General features: G+C 39.9%; 1 protein-coding gene across 2 annotated transcripts; it reads right to left on the bottom strand.

Annotated features, from left to right (window-relative positions):
- Window positions 1-1,278: 1,278 nt before the first annotated feature.
- LOC108415675 (flavin-containing monooxygenase 5-like) lies at window positions 1,279-18,916 on the bottom strand. Of its 2 annotated transcripts, XM_017688727.2 has the most exons (9): window positions 18,800-18,916; window positions 15,859-15,991; window positions 11,700-11,888; window positions 11,075-11,240; window positions 8,676-8,818; window positions 6,707-6,903; window positions 4,304-4,659; window positions 4,045-4,117; window positions 2,216-2,642 (listed from the first exon to the last, which is right to left on the bottom strand). In XM_017688727.2, exons 2-9 carry the CDS (start codon window positions 15,988-15,990, stop codon window positions 2,216-2,218), a joined length of 1,683 nt encoding a protein of 560 aa, XP_017544216.1. In that variant the 5' UTR covers window position 15,991; window positions 18,800-18,916. The 2 variants fall into 2 exon arrangements, with proteins under 2 accessions (XP_037394115.1, XP_017544216.1); XM_037538218.1 differs by lacking the exon at window positions 18,800-18,916 and having other exon boundaries at window positions 1,279-2,642; window positions 15,859-15,990.
- Window positions 18,917-21,372: the final 2,456 nt, after the last annotated feature.

Genomic DNA, 21,372 nt, shown 5'->3' with positions numbered 1-21,372 from the left:
GCGGGTCATTAAATGAGATTCTGAACAGATATCTTTCCAAATTTCTACTGAAATCTCCATATCGGTTTCCCACTTATGCCTAATGTACAGGGAGTTATGTGGCTGCACTGATTCAAGGGTTTGATATAAATTTGATAGTACCTTACGGGCTCTATTGGAGATGGTAATTTTATTTTGTCAGTATCTTCATGCTTATTTAGAAAATGCCTAATTTGTAAAAATCTGAAAAAGTTTGTTTCAAGGAGGTCAAACTCTTATCAAACTTGGACAAAAGACTTAAGTATTTTTTTTATTCAAATAAGTGATGTATATAGGTGAGGTCATGCCTGGACCAATTTTTAAATGCATCTGAATATAGTGGGGGATTTATGCATGGATTTGATCAAGTTTAGAGCTGACAGAGTGGTTGGCAGATTGTATGTCTTCTGTATTTTTCTCCAAACTTGAATTGTGTTTGAGTTGTGAGAGGCTTACCCTACAGGATGACAAGGGTGTATTAGTAAATAGTATGTCCTCTATGGCTATTTCACAGTTTAACCTTTCAGTATCTAAACAACTAGTGGTGGTATCTTTGGTAATAGTGGACACAATAGGCCTTAACTGAGCAGCCCAAAAGTACAGCTTCAAATGTGGAAGAACCAACACTTCAGTTCAACTTAGAAGGTTGAAGTGTTTTAAATTGCATCCTAGGCTTTTTACCTTGCCATATAAAACGAGAGATCATACAGTCTAACATATGGGAGGCTGACTCTGGTTCTTCTGTTTTTTGAGGTGCTTTTAGTGTAAAATAAAATGCTAAAGCTCCCAGACGAGAGGTGCGAGCAACATCACAGCAGCAGAACAGAACGTTTAAAGCCCAAAAAAGGAAATAAAGAATTAAATGTGAATGACACATTTACACACACACACACACACACACACACACACACACACACACACACACACACACACACACACACACACACACACACGAGTCTAAGACGCTTATCCTTCTGGGTTGTTCCTGCTGGAGCCTTTCCCAGCAGTAAATGGACAGAAAGCAGGATACACCCTGGACAGGACAGCAGTCATAATGCACTCTCTTTCCTCACAAATATACGTGAGTACATAAGAAAGGGTTCACTCTTCAGATCCATTCATTTCTCTTGGGTATGCAAAAATTGATAAATTGTCACTTGTTACGCTCCACTGATTAAGATGCATGGATATTGTAAGTCAAGTATATATACACGGAAGTATGTAAGTCAAGACTAATTTAAGCAAAGACTAATCAGTGTCTCTGGTCAAATCCTTTTTTATTTTTAAGTTTTTACATACATTAGAAACATACAATTAACCAGGAATTATTTAATGCATAATTAAGGCAGTACAGTATTATTTAATGAAATGTTTCAGGACTTTTAGTTTTTCACTACAAAGAACAAGAATCATGTTGTATTAAGACCACATGACAACTGCTTGCAAATTCCATCACACAAAAAAAAAAAAAAAAAAAAACACAACAACTCACCAGTAAAATGAATCTTTTTTTCATTAAATGTTGAATGAAGTCACTTCTTGGTAAATCATGAAGTTACTGATTATACTACTTGCAAAACAGTGTCTTTAAAATGAAATAATTTTCATATTAATTAAACTGAAATGATTTTCATAGTGCCAAAAGATTTTATAAATTGTCATAAGCTAACACACCTTTTGCAAATATCTACTCTCCTTTATGTGATAATGAGAGTGATCAGATTTAATTACTAAAAAAAGCAGCATGATTAAATCAGAATTAGCCCTTCAGATTGCTCATTTTATATGAGTAGGCTACAGTGTAGGTGGCTTTGGCTTGTGTCTAAATGAAACAGTTAATGTACAACAATACTATACTTTGAAAACACAATAAGAGTTTCAGTGGAACATAGTAGACGGGGAATGAAGATACATCTAGAATTCTGCATACTCTGGGGTTGAATAGGATCAATCTCCAATAGCTATATTTGGAAAGAAGATGATCAAAACTCTAAGATATTTATGAAAACTACATGTCTTTATAAAACCAATAACTTTAAGGGTTTTAACTGGAAGTGTTAAAAGTAATTAAAATATTATGTCATTTCTCCAGCTAGCAGCACCCTGCTTTTACTCTACCTAGCAGCCTTCCTCCATATACTGCTTCTACAGGAGAGCAATCAGCTCTCTCTGAGGAGTTTCAAGACAGGTTAAGTGGTCACTGCCTTGATAGTTGTGGCAGATAAGCTGTTACCCTGTCCAGGTGGGATGAGATATCTGGGAGGATGCCAGTGAGGCTGGCCCTGGCGTAGTAGACAGCTGAGAGCAGAGCAGCAGCAGACATGGACAGGAGGAGAGGAAGAGAAGAATGGTGTGACTCCTGCATAGGGACACTACGTGTCTTCATGGGCTGGGCCACACGCTCCCACTGGGTGTAGATAGCCTGACGAGCCCTCTCCCAGCGGCCTGGCCCATGCAGCCGGTACTGATACGGGGTGGTGGGACCAAACATAACCCTCCAACCCAGAATAGGATCCGTTAAGAACAGCCAAAGGAGGTTAGGACGTACACCCACTTGCATAGCCAGCTCATCCATGTAGGGGAGATAGTCTACCTGGATGGTGTGTCTCTGGGAGGCCACATACCTGAGTGAAGATAGCAGAGTTACACTGGAGCAAAGGTCTAGTCAACATGATACACACATATACGTAATAGGAAACCACTGGGATTTGCATACAGCTTCTTTTATAGAAAGTTTGCTTTGCTGCACAGCAGGAAAATAACTGTGGAGGCAGTTTTATTGTCTGTTCTTTATTTCTCTACAAATAACCCAGCTAGCACTCTTATTGCTCTGGATTCTGTGTACAACTCAGCTCTACAATTCAGTAAGGGAGGCTCTTACTCTACTCATTAAAGGTTGCACCACTTATTATTTTTTGCTACTCAACCAGTCACCTGACTAGTCATTAGCACAAACCCTTTGTAAAATCCATAACTGCATAATTAGAATGTTCTGAATTTTAGCCTTGAATTTTAAAATTTATTTTAATTAAATTTAATTTTTTCATGACATTTTCAATACAATTAATATATTTGATTATATTAATAAAAATATCCGATGAGTTGCCACTAGGAGACCTGCAGGTCGGGTTGAAAATGCATGTTCTGTTCTGGATGTCAGGGAAAAAAATGGAGTAATTGCTGGATTGCTACATAAATTCTGAACGATTCTTTTCCCTCCAATGTTTAACCCAAGTTTGCAGCCATAACTGTTGAGTTTTTTGCTGTATTTTAGTAAGTTTCAGTCTCAGGGACTCAAAGAAGTTCTCAGACTGTCTGAGGTAAACTGCACAGTAAAATCAACCCGTTTAACCCCTCACTGAGAACTTTAACTGGCTCAAATCCAGGTGCTGTCTGCTGGGAAATGACTGTTTATCAAGCTAAACACTAGTAGCAAGCAGCTGCATCTACTCACTATTAAGTGTTTGAGAGAGAGAAGTCTAGTTGCAGAAACAGAAAACATTCATGACATAGCACTTCAAGAATTGAGGCCTCCCCCAATGAGCTGGACTGCCTTAATGTCATCCATTCTATGTTTAGCAACTGCAGTGATAGCCTCTTGACGTAATGCAACTTATTTAATACCTTATGTTATTCAAGACAAGTATTTCATAGATCGTTATTTGCAAACTTCAGCCAATTAAATGTCATCTATGATGCCAGGCCATTTCAGCTTTAGCAAAGGCAGTGATTACAGTTAACAAGTTACAACAAAATTATGATGCACTCAGTTCTGTGCCCAATCAAAAAGGGAAATAAACTTAACTGCCATTCAGGCAACAGGCTCAGACGTTTTTGTGGCTAAAATGTGAAAAGCTGAAAGCCTAGGGGACATTAAATTTAGCAGTTAGTTACCAGATTCAATAGATGTGATAAAACAGGTAAATCACCTGTGCTGGACCCAGACCCTACAGATTAGAACAGAATTGTGCCATAAATGTAAGTAAGGTTCATTTCCCCTACATTCTCCTAATAGATGTTTATTACCTTTTGGCCATGGTCTCTTCCTTTGCCTTGATGTCTTTCAGCATTGTTTTCATTGATGGAAGCTTTAGAAGTCCTATATAACAACATAAAACAATACTCATCAACGAAAAAAGGCCACACAAAGATACTGTATATAAAATGGCCAACCTATGACAGAAAAGTCACAGCAAATGTCTTTTATTCCACTAAATCTCAAAGATCATTAAAAAAAAAAAAGGTGAGCCAGCAAATGGGCCATTCTATGGCTTTAAACTCTCACCTTTAAAGACCCGTGTGGCCCAGCGAGCTTGCATCTCAGAGATGGGCATGATGGCTCCTAGAGGCTGGATGAGGCCAATCACAGCCAGAGTTGACCTCTCAAGGCCTGGAGGGAATATGTGCTTATACAGGGACGTCTTGTTCCCGGTTACCGATATAACATGATCGGGCAGAAAGGGGAAAGAGAAAGTGTAGCCTGTGGCAAACACCACCAGGTCAATGTTGTCCTCGACAGTACCGTCCTCAAAGATCACACTGGAGCCACGGAACTCACACACATTGGGCTTGACTAGGACGGTGCCCGAGAGAATGCGGTTGGGCAGTTCGTCATTCACCATGGGGTGCTGGCTTGTCAGCCTGGAAAGATACAGGGAAACATTTTGGCTTGGTGAGTGCCTATTTTATGACACATAACATTGAACAGAGTAGCCAAGCACACAGACTAGTAACAAATACCTAACAATAGGACATTTAAAATAAAAATATAATATATATATAGAATAATAAAGAGCCTTGGTTTTGATGACCCTGAATACCAGAGGGAAGCAGCTCCAAGAGGTGAGGTCTAGAATGAGAGGGATCAATTGCTTAGCTAATCTGCGATAATCAGAGTAGCAGAGAACTATGCTGCCTGGAGTTTTGACCCCTTTTAGTATCCTTGTATAACTGCTGTTTTATAAAATGTCTGCATCTGACCTGCATCTGACCCCTTTTAGGGTCTCACAAGGCAGAAAGATCTTACCAGAGGTGCCAGACGAAACCTACCACCTATATTGAGCAGCAGTATGAAAAGGCACTGTCAGAGGGCAGAAGGCGCTAATCATATATAAACGAGGAAGAGGATTATACTGAAGAAGACAGGACATTCTAGAAAAACACTTTCCAGATGAAAAGGGTTACGCCTAGGCAGACTTGCTAATCTTGTTTAATGTTAAATGTAATATGATTTAATATTTTAACACAATGTTAAAACACAATACAAAGATTGCCGATGCATAACATTTACTTGTTTTTTATATATATATATATATATATATATATATATATATATATATATATATATATATATATATATATATATATATATATATATATATATATATATATATATATCGCTGTTGTTGGAAGAAAACCTCATATCTCCAAAATGGTAACTTTACAGGAGAAGGAAAAAACATGCATTACTTTCAATGTGAGTCGATGGAAACAGAATTTTTCATAAGTCATTTTGGGCTGTTTCTTTTAGTCTGTTCATCATGAAAATTACACACAATGTAAAGGTCAACAGGCATTTTCAAATTATGATAAAAACTGAAAAATGACAAACATAGAGCTGCAAGGTTTTCTTGCGACAGCAGTGATATATTTTAATATGTCTAAATATAGGTACCTTTGTACTCAAGTATAGTCACAGCTTCCTATTTCCTATTTTAGACTTTAGTTGAGTAAGACTTTGACAGAGTATGCACATTTTCACTTAAAGAAAGGGTTTGGCAAACATTTCCAGTTTTCCACTTCCCTGAAATGTAGTCATTGAGCTAAGACATGTTACAGTTCTTTAGCTTTGCTGGAGCCACTAAGCTAATTGTGCTGGAGCTGCAAAGTTAACTGACATTAGAAGTCAATGGTCCCCTAAATTTGTTTTTTTTTGCAAATATATCCTCAAAACTTATCTTCGCCCACCCAACCGCATCACAGTTTTTATTATAGTTGCACAGTGTCAGTGTGCTGTAGAGCACAGTATGACTTACTGTAAACTATAAAAACAAACTGCAGTTGAACTCAGCGGACAGACATTTTAAACAATAGCTGTAGAGGCGACTTGTCTTGATGTGCACGTCACACAGGCATATGGAATCCTCCAGATTACACTGGCCTTTAGTTTCTTTTTATAAATAAATGTTAATGTTGAATTTTCCGTCTGAAGATATTGCTTATAAATAGAAACAACAGAAATCACAAACTTAATCCAGCATCCATAGGTGTGCATGTGAAGCAAAGTTGGCTTTGCAGAGGAATTAGATTTTTTGTGGTTACTTGTGTGTATGAGTGGGTAGCCCATTCTCCATCTTAAGCAGTTCTAGATTTACAAATAATTTGTAACATTGGCTGTCACTGTTTAATTGTTGTTGTATGTGTTGTTGTGTGTGACCACTGGCTGCATACCATCCATTTTGGCTGCCAGTTCAAATGTCACAAATTACACTCTGAACTTTAATTTGGGGAAATGCAGAGGGGGATATATGCCTGATTCTAGGGCATTATTACTAAAAGAAATATTGTCCACATCCCAGGTATAGAATGATAACAAAGTATCATTGTTTAACTGCTGTTTTACAAAAGGTCTGCATCTGACCTGCATCTGATCTGATGAAGTGAATTGATTTGAATTGAATTACCATACCTGTGTTTTGGCTGCAACCCGAATAGTGCATGGTTGAACCTCTGATTGAGCCTCTTCTCTCCCAGGCTGCTGATAACGCTTAAGGGCAAAATATGCCGCATCATTTGAGATGCCCTGTTAAAGAACATGTCTATGGGAACACCGTTAGGCCCCACACGATTCAGAATCCAGGAACCCCTCCTAGTGCTCAGAAAAACCTGGAGAGACACAACATATTCATTTTGAGACCCAAATGTAGTGAGGTGTGTCCTACCTTCTATGTTCCATAGGAGACATAATCTATCTTAGAATGTAAGCGGTTCTGGGCTTAGATGTGTGATTTTAGGAAAAACCTTAAATTGGTACAGACACAAGATGTAGAGGTTTTATTCTTCACTCTTAATAGAAATAATAACTATTTATAGAGCGCTTTTCACACTTGTGGCAGATTAAAGTGCTTCACAGACAGATAATAAAATTTATCAGTAACAGAAGAAATTAATGTTGAATTTTCTTTTCTTTTATTATCACTGTTTGGTATAAGCAATATGAGAATTATTAAACCATCTGAAGTCAAACACAAACTAAACTAGAAAAGTGATTGCAGAGCTTAAGCAATTCCCAGGTGTTGCTAGGTTGCTATTAGATGGTTGCTGTATGGTATATCAGGTGGTTGCTAGCATATTGCTGGGTGGTTGCTATGGTTTCCATGGAAGTTTTTATGGTATACCAGGTGGTTATCTGGGTTTTGCAAGAAGGTTGCTATGGTATCGCATAGTTGGTAGGCAGTTGTTATGGTATCGTAGGTGGTGGCTAGGGTGTGGCAAGGTTATCGCTATGGTACCCCAGGTGGTTGATGTGGTGTTTCTACAACCCCAATTTCCAGAAAGGTTGGGATACTGTGAAAAAGTAAATAATAACATAAAAATGCAATGATGTGTAAATCAATTAAACCCTATATTTCATTGAAAATGCTACAAAAACAACATATCAAATGTTGAAACTGAGAAATTTTGTTTTTTGAAAAATGTATGCCCATTTTAACTTTGATGCCAGCAACACATTCCAGAAAAGTTGGGACGAGGGCAACAAAGGCTGATAAAGTTGTGTAATGCTAAAAAAAACACCTGGTGGTGCAACATAAACAGACAGACGTTCAGCTCAGATACTCAGGTACTGAGTTTAGAGCTTTAAAAACAACAAGCTCTCTTTTTTGTTGGAGCTTTTGTTTTGTTCGGCTGCCTTTTTTGTACAAGTTAGACATGTGTTGTAAAAATATACAGCACTGCATGAGTTGTTTAAGAAGTCCATTAAAAAGAGCTTCAGAGTAATCAATTCTGCACGTAACAAATGCATGAACAAGTTCCTGTGCATCAGAAAGAGACAGAAGAGGCTTAAGCCATATCAAAATTTTAAATTAAGTGAATACATTTACACATAGGATAAAACAGGGTTGAGACTAAAATTACACCCACATTTCCTACTTCAGATTTGGTAGGCAAAGCACATCTCATTTCTAAAAGTCATACTTTAAAGAACCATGAACTGAAAGGTCCAAGATTTTCAAAGTCTATATGGCTATTTCACAAAGCAGCTTTTACTTAAATAATAAATGTCAAACGTGAGCATTACTTGTCTTTTCTTATTCTGTCCTGACAAATTATAACATATAACACAGTTACAACATATTCACAATTCATGTGGTAGAGTTTCTTTAAGGTTTTCCAAAATAGTTCATCACAAACCTTTCTCTGATAATATGGTTTCTGATTTCCCACCATAGTCTTACCTTTTCTTCCAGCAGGTGGGGGTAGTTAGTAGCTCAAAGACAACAAGTCTTGTGCCGGAGACAGACTTAAAATGACTGGTGCCAACATTTTACATTTTCTCAGCACCTTTTCATTCAGATGGGCTAAATATTACATTAATATTTAATATTAATAAGTAATATTAATATAAACAAGTCTTGCTGTAGGCATGTTGGACTCACCTGCTTGGTCATCCTGCTAAGCTCCACAGCGATGTCACCTCCTGAATTGCCGATTCCAATCACAACCACTCTCTTGTTACGCCATTCCTCTGGAGTCTTATAGTCTCGACTATGTAAATATTTCCCCTTGAATGTATCTATACCTGAAGAGAAGTGAATTATTATTTTTTTTTCCAAAATGTAAACTTAAGATCTGAGAGAGCACAACATACACATTTTAGTAGTCTTTGTATGTTTACTCTCCTGACTTTTATTTAAGATGCTGAAGATACTAACATCCCAATCAACCTCTCAAACTGCTATCAAAGAATTCTAGCCTACAAGTTCAATTTATAAGCAGCCACTCTTTCCAAATCCAGACACAATGTCTCAACTGGGTTTAGGCCTTAAGACTGAATATGTTATTGACACCAAAGTTATTACATCCTATACAGGAAACACACTTAATGTGACACTTTTCTGCACATTTCAGTGAATAATTTCTATTCATTTGTGCATTGAGTTGAGCATATTGGAAAAAAAAAAATAAAACAAGTGAATGTATAAAAATGTACAATGTGTCACGATTGGCCCCTCCCCGCCTTCCATGTGTTTTTTGTTTTGGTCTAGTCCATGTGCTTTCTTTGTTTGATTCATTCCCAGTCCGGCCCCCATGTTTTCTGACTCTGCCCCTGATTGTTACCAGTTGTTTTCCACCTGTGTCTTGTTATCCCTTGTCAGCCCTCTTGTATTTAAGCCCTCTTGTATTTGTGTGTTTTTCCTAGTTGTTGGTCTTTGTATTGTTTGAATTCTGTGTTTGTTTCGTTAAGATAAGATAAGATAAGATAAGATAAGATAAGATAAGATAATCCTTTATTAGTCCACAGCGGGGAAATTCACAGTATTACAGCAGCAGCAGAGTAACAGGAGTAAGGCACTCAGTAATAGAAATGGGAAACAGTATAAACATTATCAACATTAGAAATAATAAAAAAATAAAGCTAAATCTCTAGACTATTTACAACAAAATAAGGATAATAAAATAAAGTAAGAGTTGCATAGGAATCTGTATTGCACTTAGGAACATATTGCACAATGAAAAATGAAAAATGCTCGCATTCTGAATGTAAGTGTATATTGTGTGTGGTCTACTGGGAGCAGTGCTGATTGTACAGACTCACAGCAGCAGGAAGGAAGGACCTGCGATAGCACTCCTTCACACACTTGGGGTGAAGGAGCTGGTCACTGAAGGAACTGCCCAGTGCTGCCAGAGTCTCATGCATGGGATGGGAGTCGTTCTCCAGCATGGATGCTAGCTTGTTTAGCATCCTCCTTTCTCCCACCTCCTGCACTGGGTCCAGAGGAGTCCCTAGGACCGAGCCGGCCCTCCTGATCAGTTTGTCCAGTTTCTTCCTGTCTGCAGTGGAGGTGCTGCCGCCCCAGCAGACCACTCCATAGAGGATGGCTGATGCCACCACTGTGTCGAAAAAGGTCCTCAGGAGTGGCCCCTGCACTCCAAATGACCTCAGTCTCCTGAGCAGAGTCTGCTCTGTCCTTTCCTGTAAAGTGCAGCTGTGTTGTCTGACCAGTCCAGTTTACAGTTAAGGTGCACACCCAGGTACTTATAAGAGTTATGTCTGTCCCACCCTCCTGCTCTCTGTGCTGGTATAAGCAATGCTTAGACATTGCAGATAGAATTTTGCTAATTCACCCAAATAATGAAAAAGACCTTTAAACCTATTTTACTAATAGAAATTTCAACATATGGTTGGAAATGCCTCTACGGCACCTGTACACTTACTAAACACAGGGCAAAGGTTATTATTGGACTGTTACCACGGCTCCTTCAATATTGACATTTCATAATAATGTTCTGCCATTCTGTCTCACATGTACACGTACCAGTGAGCTTTTATTTAAAAGAAAGGACTGCTAATCTGCTACTTCAAAGAGGGCTTTATATCAGGTTTGGGGGATTTGCTTATATCAGGTTTGCTCAGTCTTCAGGTCAGGGTTTGAATTAGTTGATAAAATGTTTTTTTGACCAGAAAAAAAACAGAAAAAGACCAGAAATGTCTGCCAAAAAAAAACTAAACTTTTACGTAACTGCTTAAATTTCTATATAAATAAAGCCCACACTTGGCTGTTGTGTGCTACAATACTGTCTCAACAAAAGTCAATGTAGAAACAAGGGGTAGAGCAGAAAATCAACCATTAAACACCTCAAGAGATTCTGTTCTTTTTTATGTTGCTTCAGACTCTGCAACCTTACTGACTTTTAAATGTATGTTTATTCATGAGAGTTGAGTGTTTCTGTTATACACATTAATAACTGATTTTACTTGATGGTGCGATTCGTGTTGATCAATGTAAGTGTTTTTGCTCAAAGCAAAAAGAATAACACAGTTGTACTATTGTACCTGGAAAGTCTTTCAGAGGGAGGTGGGGGTGACAGTGGTGTCCAGTGCAGACCAGCACTGCATCAAATACATGTTTCTCTCTGTTCCCTTCTTTGTCCTCTGTCTCTATGTCCCACTGACCAGAATGAGCAAAGTCTGGTCTTGGAATGACTCGAAGGACTTTTGTCTGGAATTTAAAGCAAAGTTTACAAATGCACTTACATAATAACTGTGCCATTGCAATACATTTGACAAATAATACTTATTTAAAATATAATTATATAATCTATATTTTAGGCACTGCCCTATTCATAATGTCCAGTGTGCTTACACATGTGAGCTTGGCAACTTCACCCACCCCTGACCCACTCAAACTTGCTTTACCTCTACTGGTAAACATTAATCATTTACATTACTCGCTGTAGTCTGGCTGCCCAATGACCACTGGGATAGGCTCCCGCACCCCCTGTGGGAGAAGCAGCTTAGATGGTGTGTGTGTGTGTGTGTGTGTGTGTGTGTGTGCGCGTGTGTGTGTGTGTGCTGTAGTCTGGATGAAAAATCAGTCCCAAGTTCAATATTAACAATGCAAATACTTTAACAAGATGGAAGCCCATCAGCACAACTGCCAAAGACATTGCTAGCTTACCTGGAAGCGAATGTAGCATGTGAGCTTGAAGTGCTCAGCATACATACGGTAGTAGTCCATGATGTATGAGTTGTGCATGAAGTTTGGGAAATGGCCTGGGATGGGGAAGTCACTGTAGCACATCATCTCCTTTGAGGTGTTGATGATCACTGAATGGTAAATGCTTGCCCTGTCTGGCTCAGGATTCTCCTGGGGATGTAAGGGAATGTGAGAAAAAAAAAAAAAAGAAAAAAAAAAAAAAAAGAAAAAGAAGTGGAATATTGTTCAAATACTTGTTCTGAGCAAGACCATCTGCATCTCCATTTTAAAAAAGTTAGAATGCTGTCCATAATGTACATAAAACAGAATATAATGTGCAAATCATTTAAACCCTATGTTAAATTGAAAATAACATTTCAAATATCTTATGTTTTTCTCCACTACATTATGCAAAAACTGTCCTTTTGGTTTATGTGTGCATAAAAACATAACATGTTAAAATGAAAGAAGCGCAAAGCAATCAGGGCACAGCGGTAACTTTGTTTTGTGCTTGTTTTGACCTGTCGGTCATACTGATCCAGTGCAGCACACGGTTCAATGTCAGTGCAGCAGCAAAAAAAAATTTGGGAGAGTCTATTTAACATAAACAATGAACTAACCTAACTTTGTTAATAACCTTAATACAAGTTTTTTATTAAACTTAAACTCAACTAAGTTGAATTAAGTTAATTACTCTTTTAGTACTTCTACTTTTGAAAGTACATTTGAAGGCAAATACCTTTGTACTTTTATTGACGTGGAGGTGTAAAGGGAGGAGCTTTCACTGAAGTAATATTTATCCTTGGGTATCTCTTCTTTAACTCAAGTACATGATTTGTGTACTTCATCCACCACCGATAAGGTTCAGCATTAATAATGCCTCCAGAGATGTAAATGGTTAAGCATTAATAGTGCCTCCACAGATGTATATGGTTAAGCATTAATAGTGCCTCCACAGACGTGCAAGTCACCCATGCCACATGCACTAATGCACCCCATACCATCCCAGATGCTGGCCTTTGAACTGTGCGCTGAAAACAAGCTGCATGATCACTCTCATCTTTCACCTAGAGGCTGGATCACATCCATGATTTCGAAAAATAAGTTCTAATTTTGATTAATTGGACCACAGGACACTTCACCTCAGTCCATATTAAATTAACTAGCAGTTATCAAACCCCTGATCAAGAAACCAAATCTTGATGTCGCCGTTTTGTCCAATTACAGGCCTGTTTCTAACTTACCGTTTATATCTAAGATCTTAGAAAAAGCTGTGGCCCAACAACTTAGTTCATATCTACACAAGAACCATATATATGAAAAATTCCAGTCTGGATTCAGGCCACACCATAGCACTGAGACAGCTCTAGTTAAGATAACTAATGATCTTCTTCTTGCCTCTGATCAAGGTTACATATCTCTCTTAGTGCTACTTGACCTCAGCGCGGCTTTCGATACAATAGACCACAATATTCTCCTAGAAAGGTTAGAAAACATGGTTGGAGTCACAGGGACGGCCCTATCATGGTTCAGATCTTACCTATCAGAACGTTATCAGTTTGTTAGGGTAAACAATTTATCTTCTAATTATTCAAAAGTGAGATTTGGAATTCCACAGGGGTCTATATTAGGACCATTACTATTTACACTATACATGTTACCGTTAGGCACAGTTATAAGTAATCATGGCGTAAACTTTCATTGTTATGCAGACGATACTCAACTGTACATATCAGCCAAGCCTGATGACCAACACAGGTTAAAGAAAATGGAGGACTGTGTAAAAGACGTGAAAGGCTGGATGTCACGCAACTTCCTCCTATTAAACAGTAACAAAACGGAGGTTCTCCTTCTGGGTCCAAAATTAGCAAGAAGTAAATCACCAGATTTAATCTTAAATCTCGCCGACTTTCCAGCCACACCTGGCTCAGCAGCAAAAAATCTCGGTGTTATAATAGATTCAGATTTATCATTCGATCAACACATAGGCAGCATCACTAGGACAGCTTTTCTACATCTTCGCAACATCGCCAAGATCAGAAATGCCCTGTCCCTGCGTGATGCAGAAACACTAGTACACGCCTTTATTACTTCTAGGCTAGACTACTGTAACGCACTACTGTCAGGATGCACGAGCAGGAATTTAAACAAACTCCAACTAGTCCAAAACGCCGCAGCCAGGGTCCTCACTAAAACTAGAAAATTTGAGCATATTAGTCCAGCGCTATCATCACTTCATTGGCTACCTATTAAATTCCGTATTGATTATAAAATCCTTTTACTGACTTATAAAGCCCTACATGGTCTTGCTCCTGAATACCTGCAAGACCTTATTTCTCATTATGAGCCATCACGACCACTCAGATCCCAGAGCGCTGGCTTATTAATAGTTCCTAGAATTCAGAAGGTTTCAGCTGGGGAAAGAGCTTTTTCTTATAAAGCCCCCAAACTCTGGAATGATCTTCCAGAAACTGTTCGGGACTCAGACACAGTCTCAATCTTTAAGACTAGGCTGAAAACACACTTGTTCAGTTTAGCTTTTGGTAGGTAATGTTCCCCCCTAGATAAAGGCAGCAGATCCAGGGGTCCATGGACACAGGGAATTATAGTAAACTGAGACGCTGGTACTGTCGTCCCGCTGCTCGCACGCGGTCACTCAAGTTTGTGGACGGTGGAGTGGAGGGATGCCGAACTGTTTCAGAGTGCTGCCGTGTCTGTGTGTCCTTCTGGTTCTCTCCTTTTAGTTAAGCTGTCATAGTCAGATCTGCCGGAGTCGTTAGCCACACTCTGTAAATGTTTACATTCCCTGTTTATATACAAACGGATAGAACAAAACTAATCCCATTTACCTGCTTTTTTTTTTCCGAGTATACAACTGCCCACATGTCCGGCTGGACACTGAAGGACGACTGACTGCCGAGCCCCCCTGCTACCCACTTCAGACCAGCTGCCCACGCCTACCACCATCCACCTTGGATGAGCTGCCCACCCTACCCTGATGTTCTCATAGACTCCTAGATATTCCTAATATCAATATTACTGCTGTTAATATTAGTAGTATAATCACTTGTAGGTAGTTTGACCAGAGGAGGATGGGTCCCCCCTGGTGAGCCTGGTTCCTCCCAAGGTTTCTTCCTCAGTTCTGAGGGAGTTTTTCCTTGCCACTGTTGCCCCTGGCTTGCCCACTGGGGGGTTTCTGAACATTCTGTACATTCTTTCAGTCCTGTGGAAACTTTGTCTTTTCTGAAATCCTGTAAAGCTGCTTTGTGACAACATCCGTTGTAAAAAGCACTATACAAATAAATTTGATTTGATTTGATATTAAATGAACTCAGGCCCAGAGAAGGTGGTGGCATTTCTGGATCGTGTTTCTTTGCACAGTAGAAATTTCATTTGCAGTTGTGGATGTTGCAACAAACTGTTTTCATAGACATTTTTTTCAGAAATGTTCCTGAGCCCATGCAGTTATTAGCACTACAGAATTGTTTTGGTTTTTAATGCAGTGCCTCCCGAGGACCCGAAGATCATGGCCAGGCAATACTGGTTTCCAGCCTTGTCCACTGCATACATACATTTCTCCAGATTCTCTGAAGCTTTTAATGATGTTATGTACCATAGATGATGAAATCCCCAAATTAGTTTCTATTTTACATTGAGAAACTGAAGCCTTTCACAGAGTGTTGAAACCCTCCTCATCTTTACTTCTGAAAGGCACCGCCTCTCTGGGACGCTTTTTATTTGCAATTGTGTTACTGGCCTGTTGTCATTTAACCTAATTAGTTGTGAGACATTCCACCTGGTGTTTTTCAGCTTTACACAACTTTACCCGTCTTTCGTTGCCCCTCTCCCAACTTTTTTTAAACATGTTGGTGGCATCAAATTGAAAATAGGTATACATGTTTCAAAAAAATTTTTCAACATTTGATATGTTGTCTTTGTAATTTTATTTTGTAATTAATTTTCAATTAAATATCAGGTTTAAATGATTTGCTCATCATTGCACTCTGTTTTTATTGATATTTTGTCAAGTGTATCAATTGTTTTGGAAACAGGGTTCTACTAAATAACAATGCAATCTATCAGTTGCCAATCCAGCAGGTAGGCACACAACACAAGAGCAAAGATGTTCATTTCATCTCACCTTAAACCTCCAGAGTCCACCGATGTCATCACTGCTCTCAAAGCACACGGGCTCCAGCCCCTCATCCAAGCAGCACTTAATGCAGGTCAGTCCAGAGCTTCCCCCTCCAATCACAGCCACGCGTTGAGCCATACTGTGGGTTTAACAGGTTGTTGTGATAAAACACTTTTCAGAGCATTTCACTGGTATTGTCAATATTTAATGAACAATGACCACCAGTAAGAGAAGCATAATGGGCCTTGTTTAACCAGATGTAGTTATGCACAGTACGTAAGGACAAACAAATATCAGGACATATAACCTGTGGCATGAAAACTGTGATATTATGTCATCCACCCCTACAGACAGGAGCAATTAAACAGAGAATTCAAAAACATTACAAGGTTCACCCAAGGTTCATGGATAATGATAAATTAAGATCAACATCCTTTAATATTTACTGGAAATCTGCAGTGAGTGGTGCAGTACAACCCACTGCATTTAAATCCCAAATGTGTTGTTTAGTCATGACTGCACAGCCCATCAAATGACATACAAAAGACTAATTATGCTTTTTTCTAAGAAAAACATCACACATGCCATTTGCTACCTTGAGGTTAATACCATGCTTCATCACCCTTGATGTGATGTCAGTACTAACATCTTTAAAGACAGTGGTTGCATGAACATGAACGGATTAGCAGTATCCTTCAAGTATAACGAATGGGCGAAAACACTGTCAATCATTTCTTGCATCGCCCAATCATGTAATAGATGGACTGTCAATCAAAACTTGCATTGGCCAATCACAAGTGTGAATTATCTGTCTCTCATTTTGTGCATCAGCCAGTGGTTTGAAGGAAAGTGCAAAAAGGGCATTACACACTGTTGAGGCATGCAGGAGTGGGAAGATAATTTGAAGTTGCCTTAAATATTATCTAATTCTTTATTTCAGATCAATACATTATCATAGCTATTGTTTCACTTGTGCGTTTGTGTGTGTGTGTGTGTGTGTGTGTGTGTGTGTGTGTGTATGTATATATATATATATATATATATATATATATATATATATATATATATATATATATATATATATATATATATATATACATACATACATACATACACACACACACACACACACACACACACGTAATTCGTTACTGTACTGTTTTTTCATGTATCTTTACTGAAGTATTTCTATTATTGTTTTACTTTAACTCCACTACATTTCAAAGTCACATATCTTATTTTTTTTCTCCACTACATTGTGTGAAATCTGTCGCTCCTTTTGGTTTATGTGTGCAGGTGTACCTGCTTATATGTACACGCTTAGGTCTTTGGCAGGTAAAGCAGGAGTTCAGGCAAACACTGACCATCACACATAAAAGCATCAGAGAACTGATAGATGTTCTTCCTGCCTTTGTGGGTAAAAACATGAACACAATATAGAAATATGTGCAGGTATGCAGTTCTGACCGGCACATGACCTTTCTGAATTTATATAAATGCTGTTTCCACCTAAACTTTGCTTATTCACAAAAAAATGATTCCAAAGCCACTTGGTTCCTGATGGAAACTTTGCCTTCAGTGTTTTGTGCTTATGATCATTTCAGGTCTCCGGTCTGCAGAATTTCCCCTTCTCACAACATCTAAGTAGATTACACGGTAACGTTTGGCTGCTTCTGCTTGGCGATTTCATCACTTCATCCGTTTTTCGCCCATAACACAGCGAGAGAGTTACATTTAATACCTCCCTGATGAAAAAAGTCAGAGAACCCATTAAAAGTGTCTGTCGGTTCCGATGGTGTTCTGGGTTGATATCACAGAGTAAGGGATTCGGATCATTTAATCAGATGTTCTGGGACTGATTCAAAATACAGTTGTTCGTTTCCTAATGGTCTCTAACGGCAACCATCAGCCAATTTCCATTAGGAAGCATAACCATTAGGTTTTATTCCTAACGGTTCTAACAGTCTTCAGCATGGCTTTCATGCGTTCCAGCAGCAGCAGCCTGTCTGTTTGTTCTGTGAATGAACTCGACATTTTATCGTCGTGGTTTTATTTGGAAAGTTTCCATATTAAACTGCCGTATAATTCGTCTGACAGCGTTAACATTCATTCAGTGTAACTCTCACTGTCCAGCAATACGCGGGTCGCGGTTTTTCCCTCATAAAACCAGCAGCGCGGCGCTGATGCTGTTTACAGACAGCTCGCTCTAATCTGCGGTTGGCCAATAAAAATGTGATTGATAGCCAAGAGTAGTTATTTAATTGGTTGATGCAAAAGCTGATGGGCAGATTCCCGCCCCCAGTTCCCTCCCTTTCAGGGCTCCGTCCATCCATCCATCCATTTTCCAAGGGGGTGGGGGTGCTGGAGCCTATCCCAGCAGCCGGTCTGCAGCATTCCCCTTCTTTATCCTTACTAACGTTACATAACGAATTAAGGGGAGGGGGCGCACTTTTTCATGCCCCTGGAAAACAGTCCAGCGAGGCTTTTGCCCCAGAGTGTTAATACGTCGTAAATCCTGAGTCACTTTGCGTACGAGAACAGCAACTTTACATTTAGCTCACGGCGAGATCCACACAGGAGCGTCATTACCGTCACCCACCACTGTCCTAACAGAGCAGCTCGCTAAACCGCTGCAGGGCAGCGCGAGCCGGCGTGGTGTGACCGTTTCCGCTCCGACTTGTTGTATGAAGTTTTCTCTGGTAACCGATGCGGTGCAGGGTCGGGCGGACGGGGAGAAGTCAGGACACCGCTGAACCAGACGACACATTGCACCTTCTGTGTCTCCCAAATAGCAGAGTTCAAGCTTTCACGCTGTCTGAGCGGCTGGTGGGCGTAGGGTTGGTCCGTTTAGCCACCGTAGAGGTTCCCGGATTCGCATTCGATGTGTTCATCAAGTCAGCACATAAAAGTGCCTAAAAAACTGAAGTGTCGGTGCAGACAGACTTACCTTACTGTCGAGACGGCAACGGAGTAAAGTTTACAGGTGAAATTCTCTCCATCACACTTAGCAAAAGATATAAGGGCGGGGAGAGAGGGCGGGACAGGAAGAGGGAGGGACAGAGAGAGAGAGAGAGAGAGAGAGAGAGAGAGAGAGAGAGACAGAGAGAAAGAGAGAAAGAGAGAGAGAGAGAGAACAGGTGCATGTTATTATTGTTGCAATAAAAATGGTCTTTCACGGCCACTCGTCACTTAAAGGGACATTCCACCCAAAAATTTTAAAATAACTATTTTTGTTGTAAGCACGCCTAGTCGCTTCCTGCTGTAGTCTCTAGACCTGAGGTACGCAACGTTAAGAGGAACCAGTTTGTCCTTTCAGCAAACATACAACCACCCTGGGAGACATATTTTATGTCCATTTTACCATCTTGGCTGTAAACACACTATATTGCCAAAAGTATTCAGTCACCCACCCAAGTCACTGAATTCAGGTGTTCCAATCACTTCCATGGCCACAGGTGTATAAAACCAAGCACCTAGGCCTGCAGACTGCTTCTACAGACATTTGTAGGAGTTCAGAGAATTCCAGCATGGTACCGTGGTAGGACGCCACCTGTGCAACAAGTTCCAGTCGTGAAATTTCCTCACTACTAAATATTCCACAGTCAACTGTCAGTGGTATTATAACAAAGTGGAAGCGATTGGGAACGACAGCAACTCAGCCATGAAGTAGTCGGCAACGTAAAATGACAGCTCAGGGTCAGCGGCTGCTGAGGCGCTGATAGTGCGCAGAGGTCGCCAACTTTCTGCAGAGTCAATCACTACAGACCTTCAAACTTCGTGTGGCCTTCAGATTAGCTCAAGAACCGTGTAGAGAGCTTCATGGAATGGGTTTCCATGGCCGAGTAGCTGCATCCAAGCCTTACATGACCAAGCGCAATGCAAAGCATCGAATGCAGTGGTGTACAGCACTGCCACTGGACTCTAGAGCAGTGTAGATGTGTTCTCTGGAGTGACCAATCACTCTTCTCCATCTGGCAATCCGATGGACGAGTCTGGACTTGGCGGTTGCCAGGACAACGGTGCTTGTCTGACTGCATTGCGCCAAGCGTAAAGTTTGGTGGAGGGAGGATTATGGTGTGGGGCTGTTTTTCAGGAGTTGGGCTCGGTCCCTTAGTTCCAGTGAAAGGAACTCCTAATACTTCAGCCCCAAGAGATTTTGGACAATTTAATGCTTCCAACTTTGTGGGAACAGTTTGGGGATGGCCCCTTCTTGTTCCAACATGACTGCTCACCAGTGAACAAAGCAGGTCCATAAAGACATGGATGAGTGAGTTTGGTGTGGAAGAACTTGACTGGCCTGCACAGAGTCCTGACCTCAACCCAATAGAACACCTTTGGGATGAATTAGAGCGGAGACTGTGAGCCAGGCCTTCTCGTCCAACACCAGTGTCTGACCTCAGAAATGCGTTTCTGGAAGAACGGTCAAAAATTCCCATAAACACACTCCTAATCCTTGTGGAAAGCCTTCCCAGAAGAGTTGAAGCTGTTATAGCTGTGAAGGGTGCAAACATCATATTAAACCCTAAGGATTAAGAATGGAATGTCACTTAAGTTCATATAAGTGTGAAGGCAGATGACTGATTTTTGGCAATATAGTGTATGTCTCAGGGTGTGCTAATGTGCTAGTATAGGCTAACTAATTGAATTTAAACAAAATGTAGACTTACTTTGCCCTGCTTTAAGCTTCAGCTCAGCTACAGCTGCATTTCTTGTATCACTGTCAGGAAACATTTCCAAAAGTGGAATGTAATGTCTGTCAACGTTCGACTTCTTACGAGGCTGAAGTCAGCTCAGCTCATTCTCCAGATTCTTGTTCTAATTTTACAGTTCCACCTTAAACTGGCAGCAGGCCAGTGGTGTCTGCACTTATTTTTTCTCAATGGCTAATGCAGGATGATGACAGATCGCTAACGTGACTGTTAGAAGGCGAACTATCCCGTCTGCATTGAGTAGTTTACATCAGTAGCTTTGCTGGCTGTCAGAATGTCTTAGTTGCTATAAGAGGATTTCTAATGGCTGTATTGCATATTTGTGTAATGCGTGGTATTGTAGTGAGGAAACCGTGATGGAACAAAACACAAAACGGATGAAAACTTGTGAATTCTGTGAAAGGGAGTGAATGCTGTGCTTTAGAATATTGCATATTCATATGACATATTCTAGCTCTATTAATACCTACAGCTTTTGCACAAGTCATGATGCTTTATTTTCCAGCTGTTGTCAGTCACAGCTATGCTATATACATTTTTACAGCTTGGTCTGTGACTCAGCTCACATCTCGCTTATCTCCTCTCTTTGCGCACACACACACACACACACACACACACACACATATACACACACACACAGCCTGGTGACGGTGCCTAGCCCTGCCCTCTAAAATCAAAGTCCTCAGCTAACGAAACGTGTAATCAATGCTGGGGAGTAAAAAAAGTAATCCATTAACTTTGCTTGAATATATAATTTCCAGATGATTGAAATCTTTGAAATCTTTTCAAAAACAAATAATAAAATATGTTT

This window comes from Pygocentrus nattereri, chromosome 4 (assembly GCF_015220715.1).
Source record: "Pygocentrus nattereri isolate fPygNat1 chromosome 4, fPygNat1.pri, whole genome shotgun sequence".
Lineage (NCBI taxonomy): Eukaryota > Metazoa > Chordata > Actinopteri > Characiformes > Serrasalmidae > Pygocentrus > Pygocentrus nattereri.
Note: the sequence above shows the minus strand (reverse complement) of the source record. Positions and strands in the feature narration are given on the sequence as shown.

Bases quoted from the DNA above. Each gene is read 5' to 3' on its own strand.
- LOC108415675 (XM_017688727.2), bottom strand. From the start codon at position 15,990: ATGGCTCAACGCGTGGCTGTGATTGGAGGGGGAAGCTCTGGACTGACC. The intron at 11,241-11,699 runs GTAAGCTAGCAA...TTTAAATTCCAG, and splicing joins CATGCTACATTCGCTTCCAG to ACAAAAGTCCTTCGAGTCAT. The intron at 2,643-4,044 runs GTAATAAACATC...ATCTTCACTCAG, and splicing joins GAAGAGACCATGGCCAAAAG to GTATGTGGCCTCCCAGAGAC.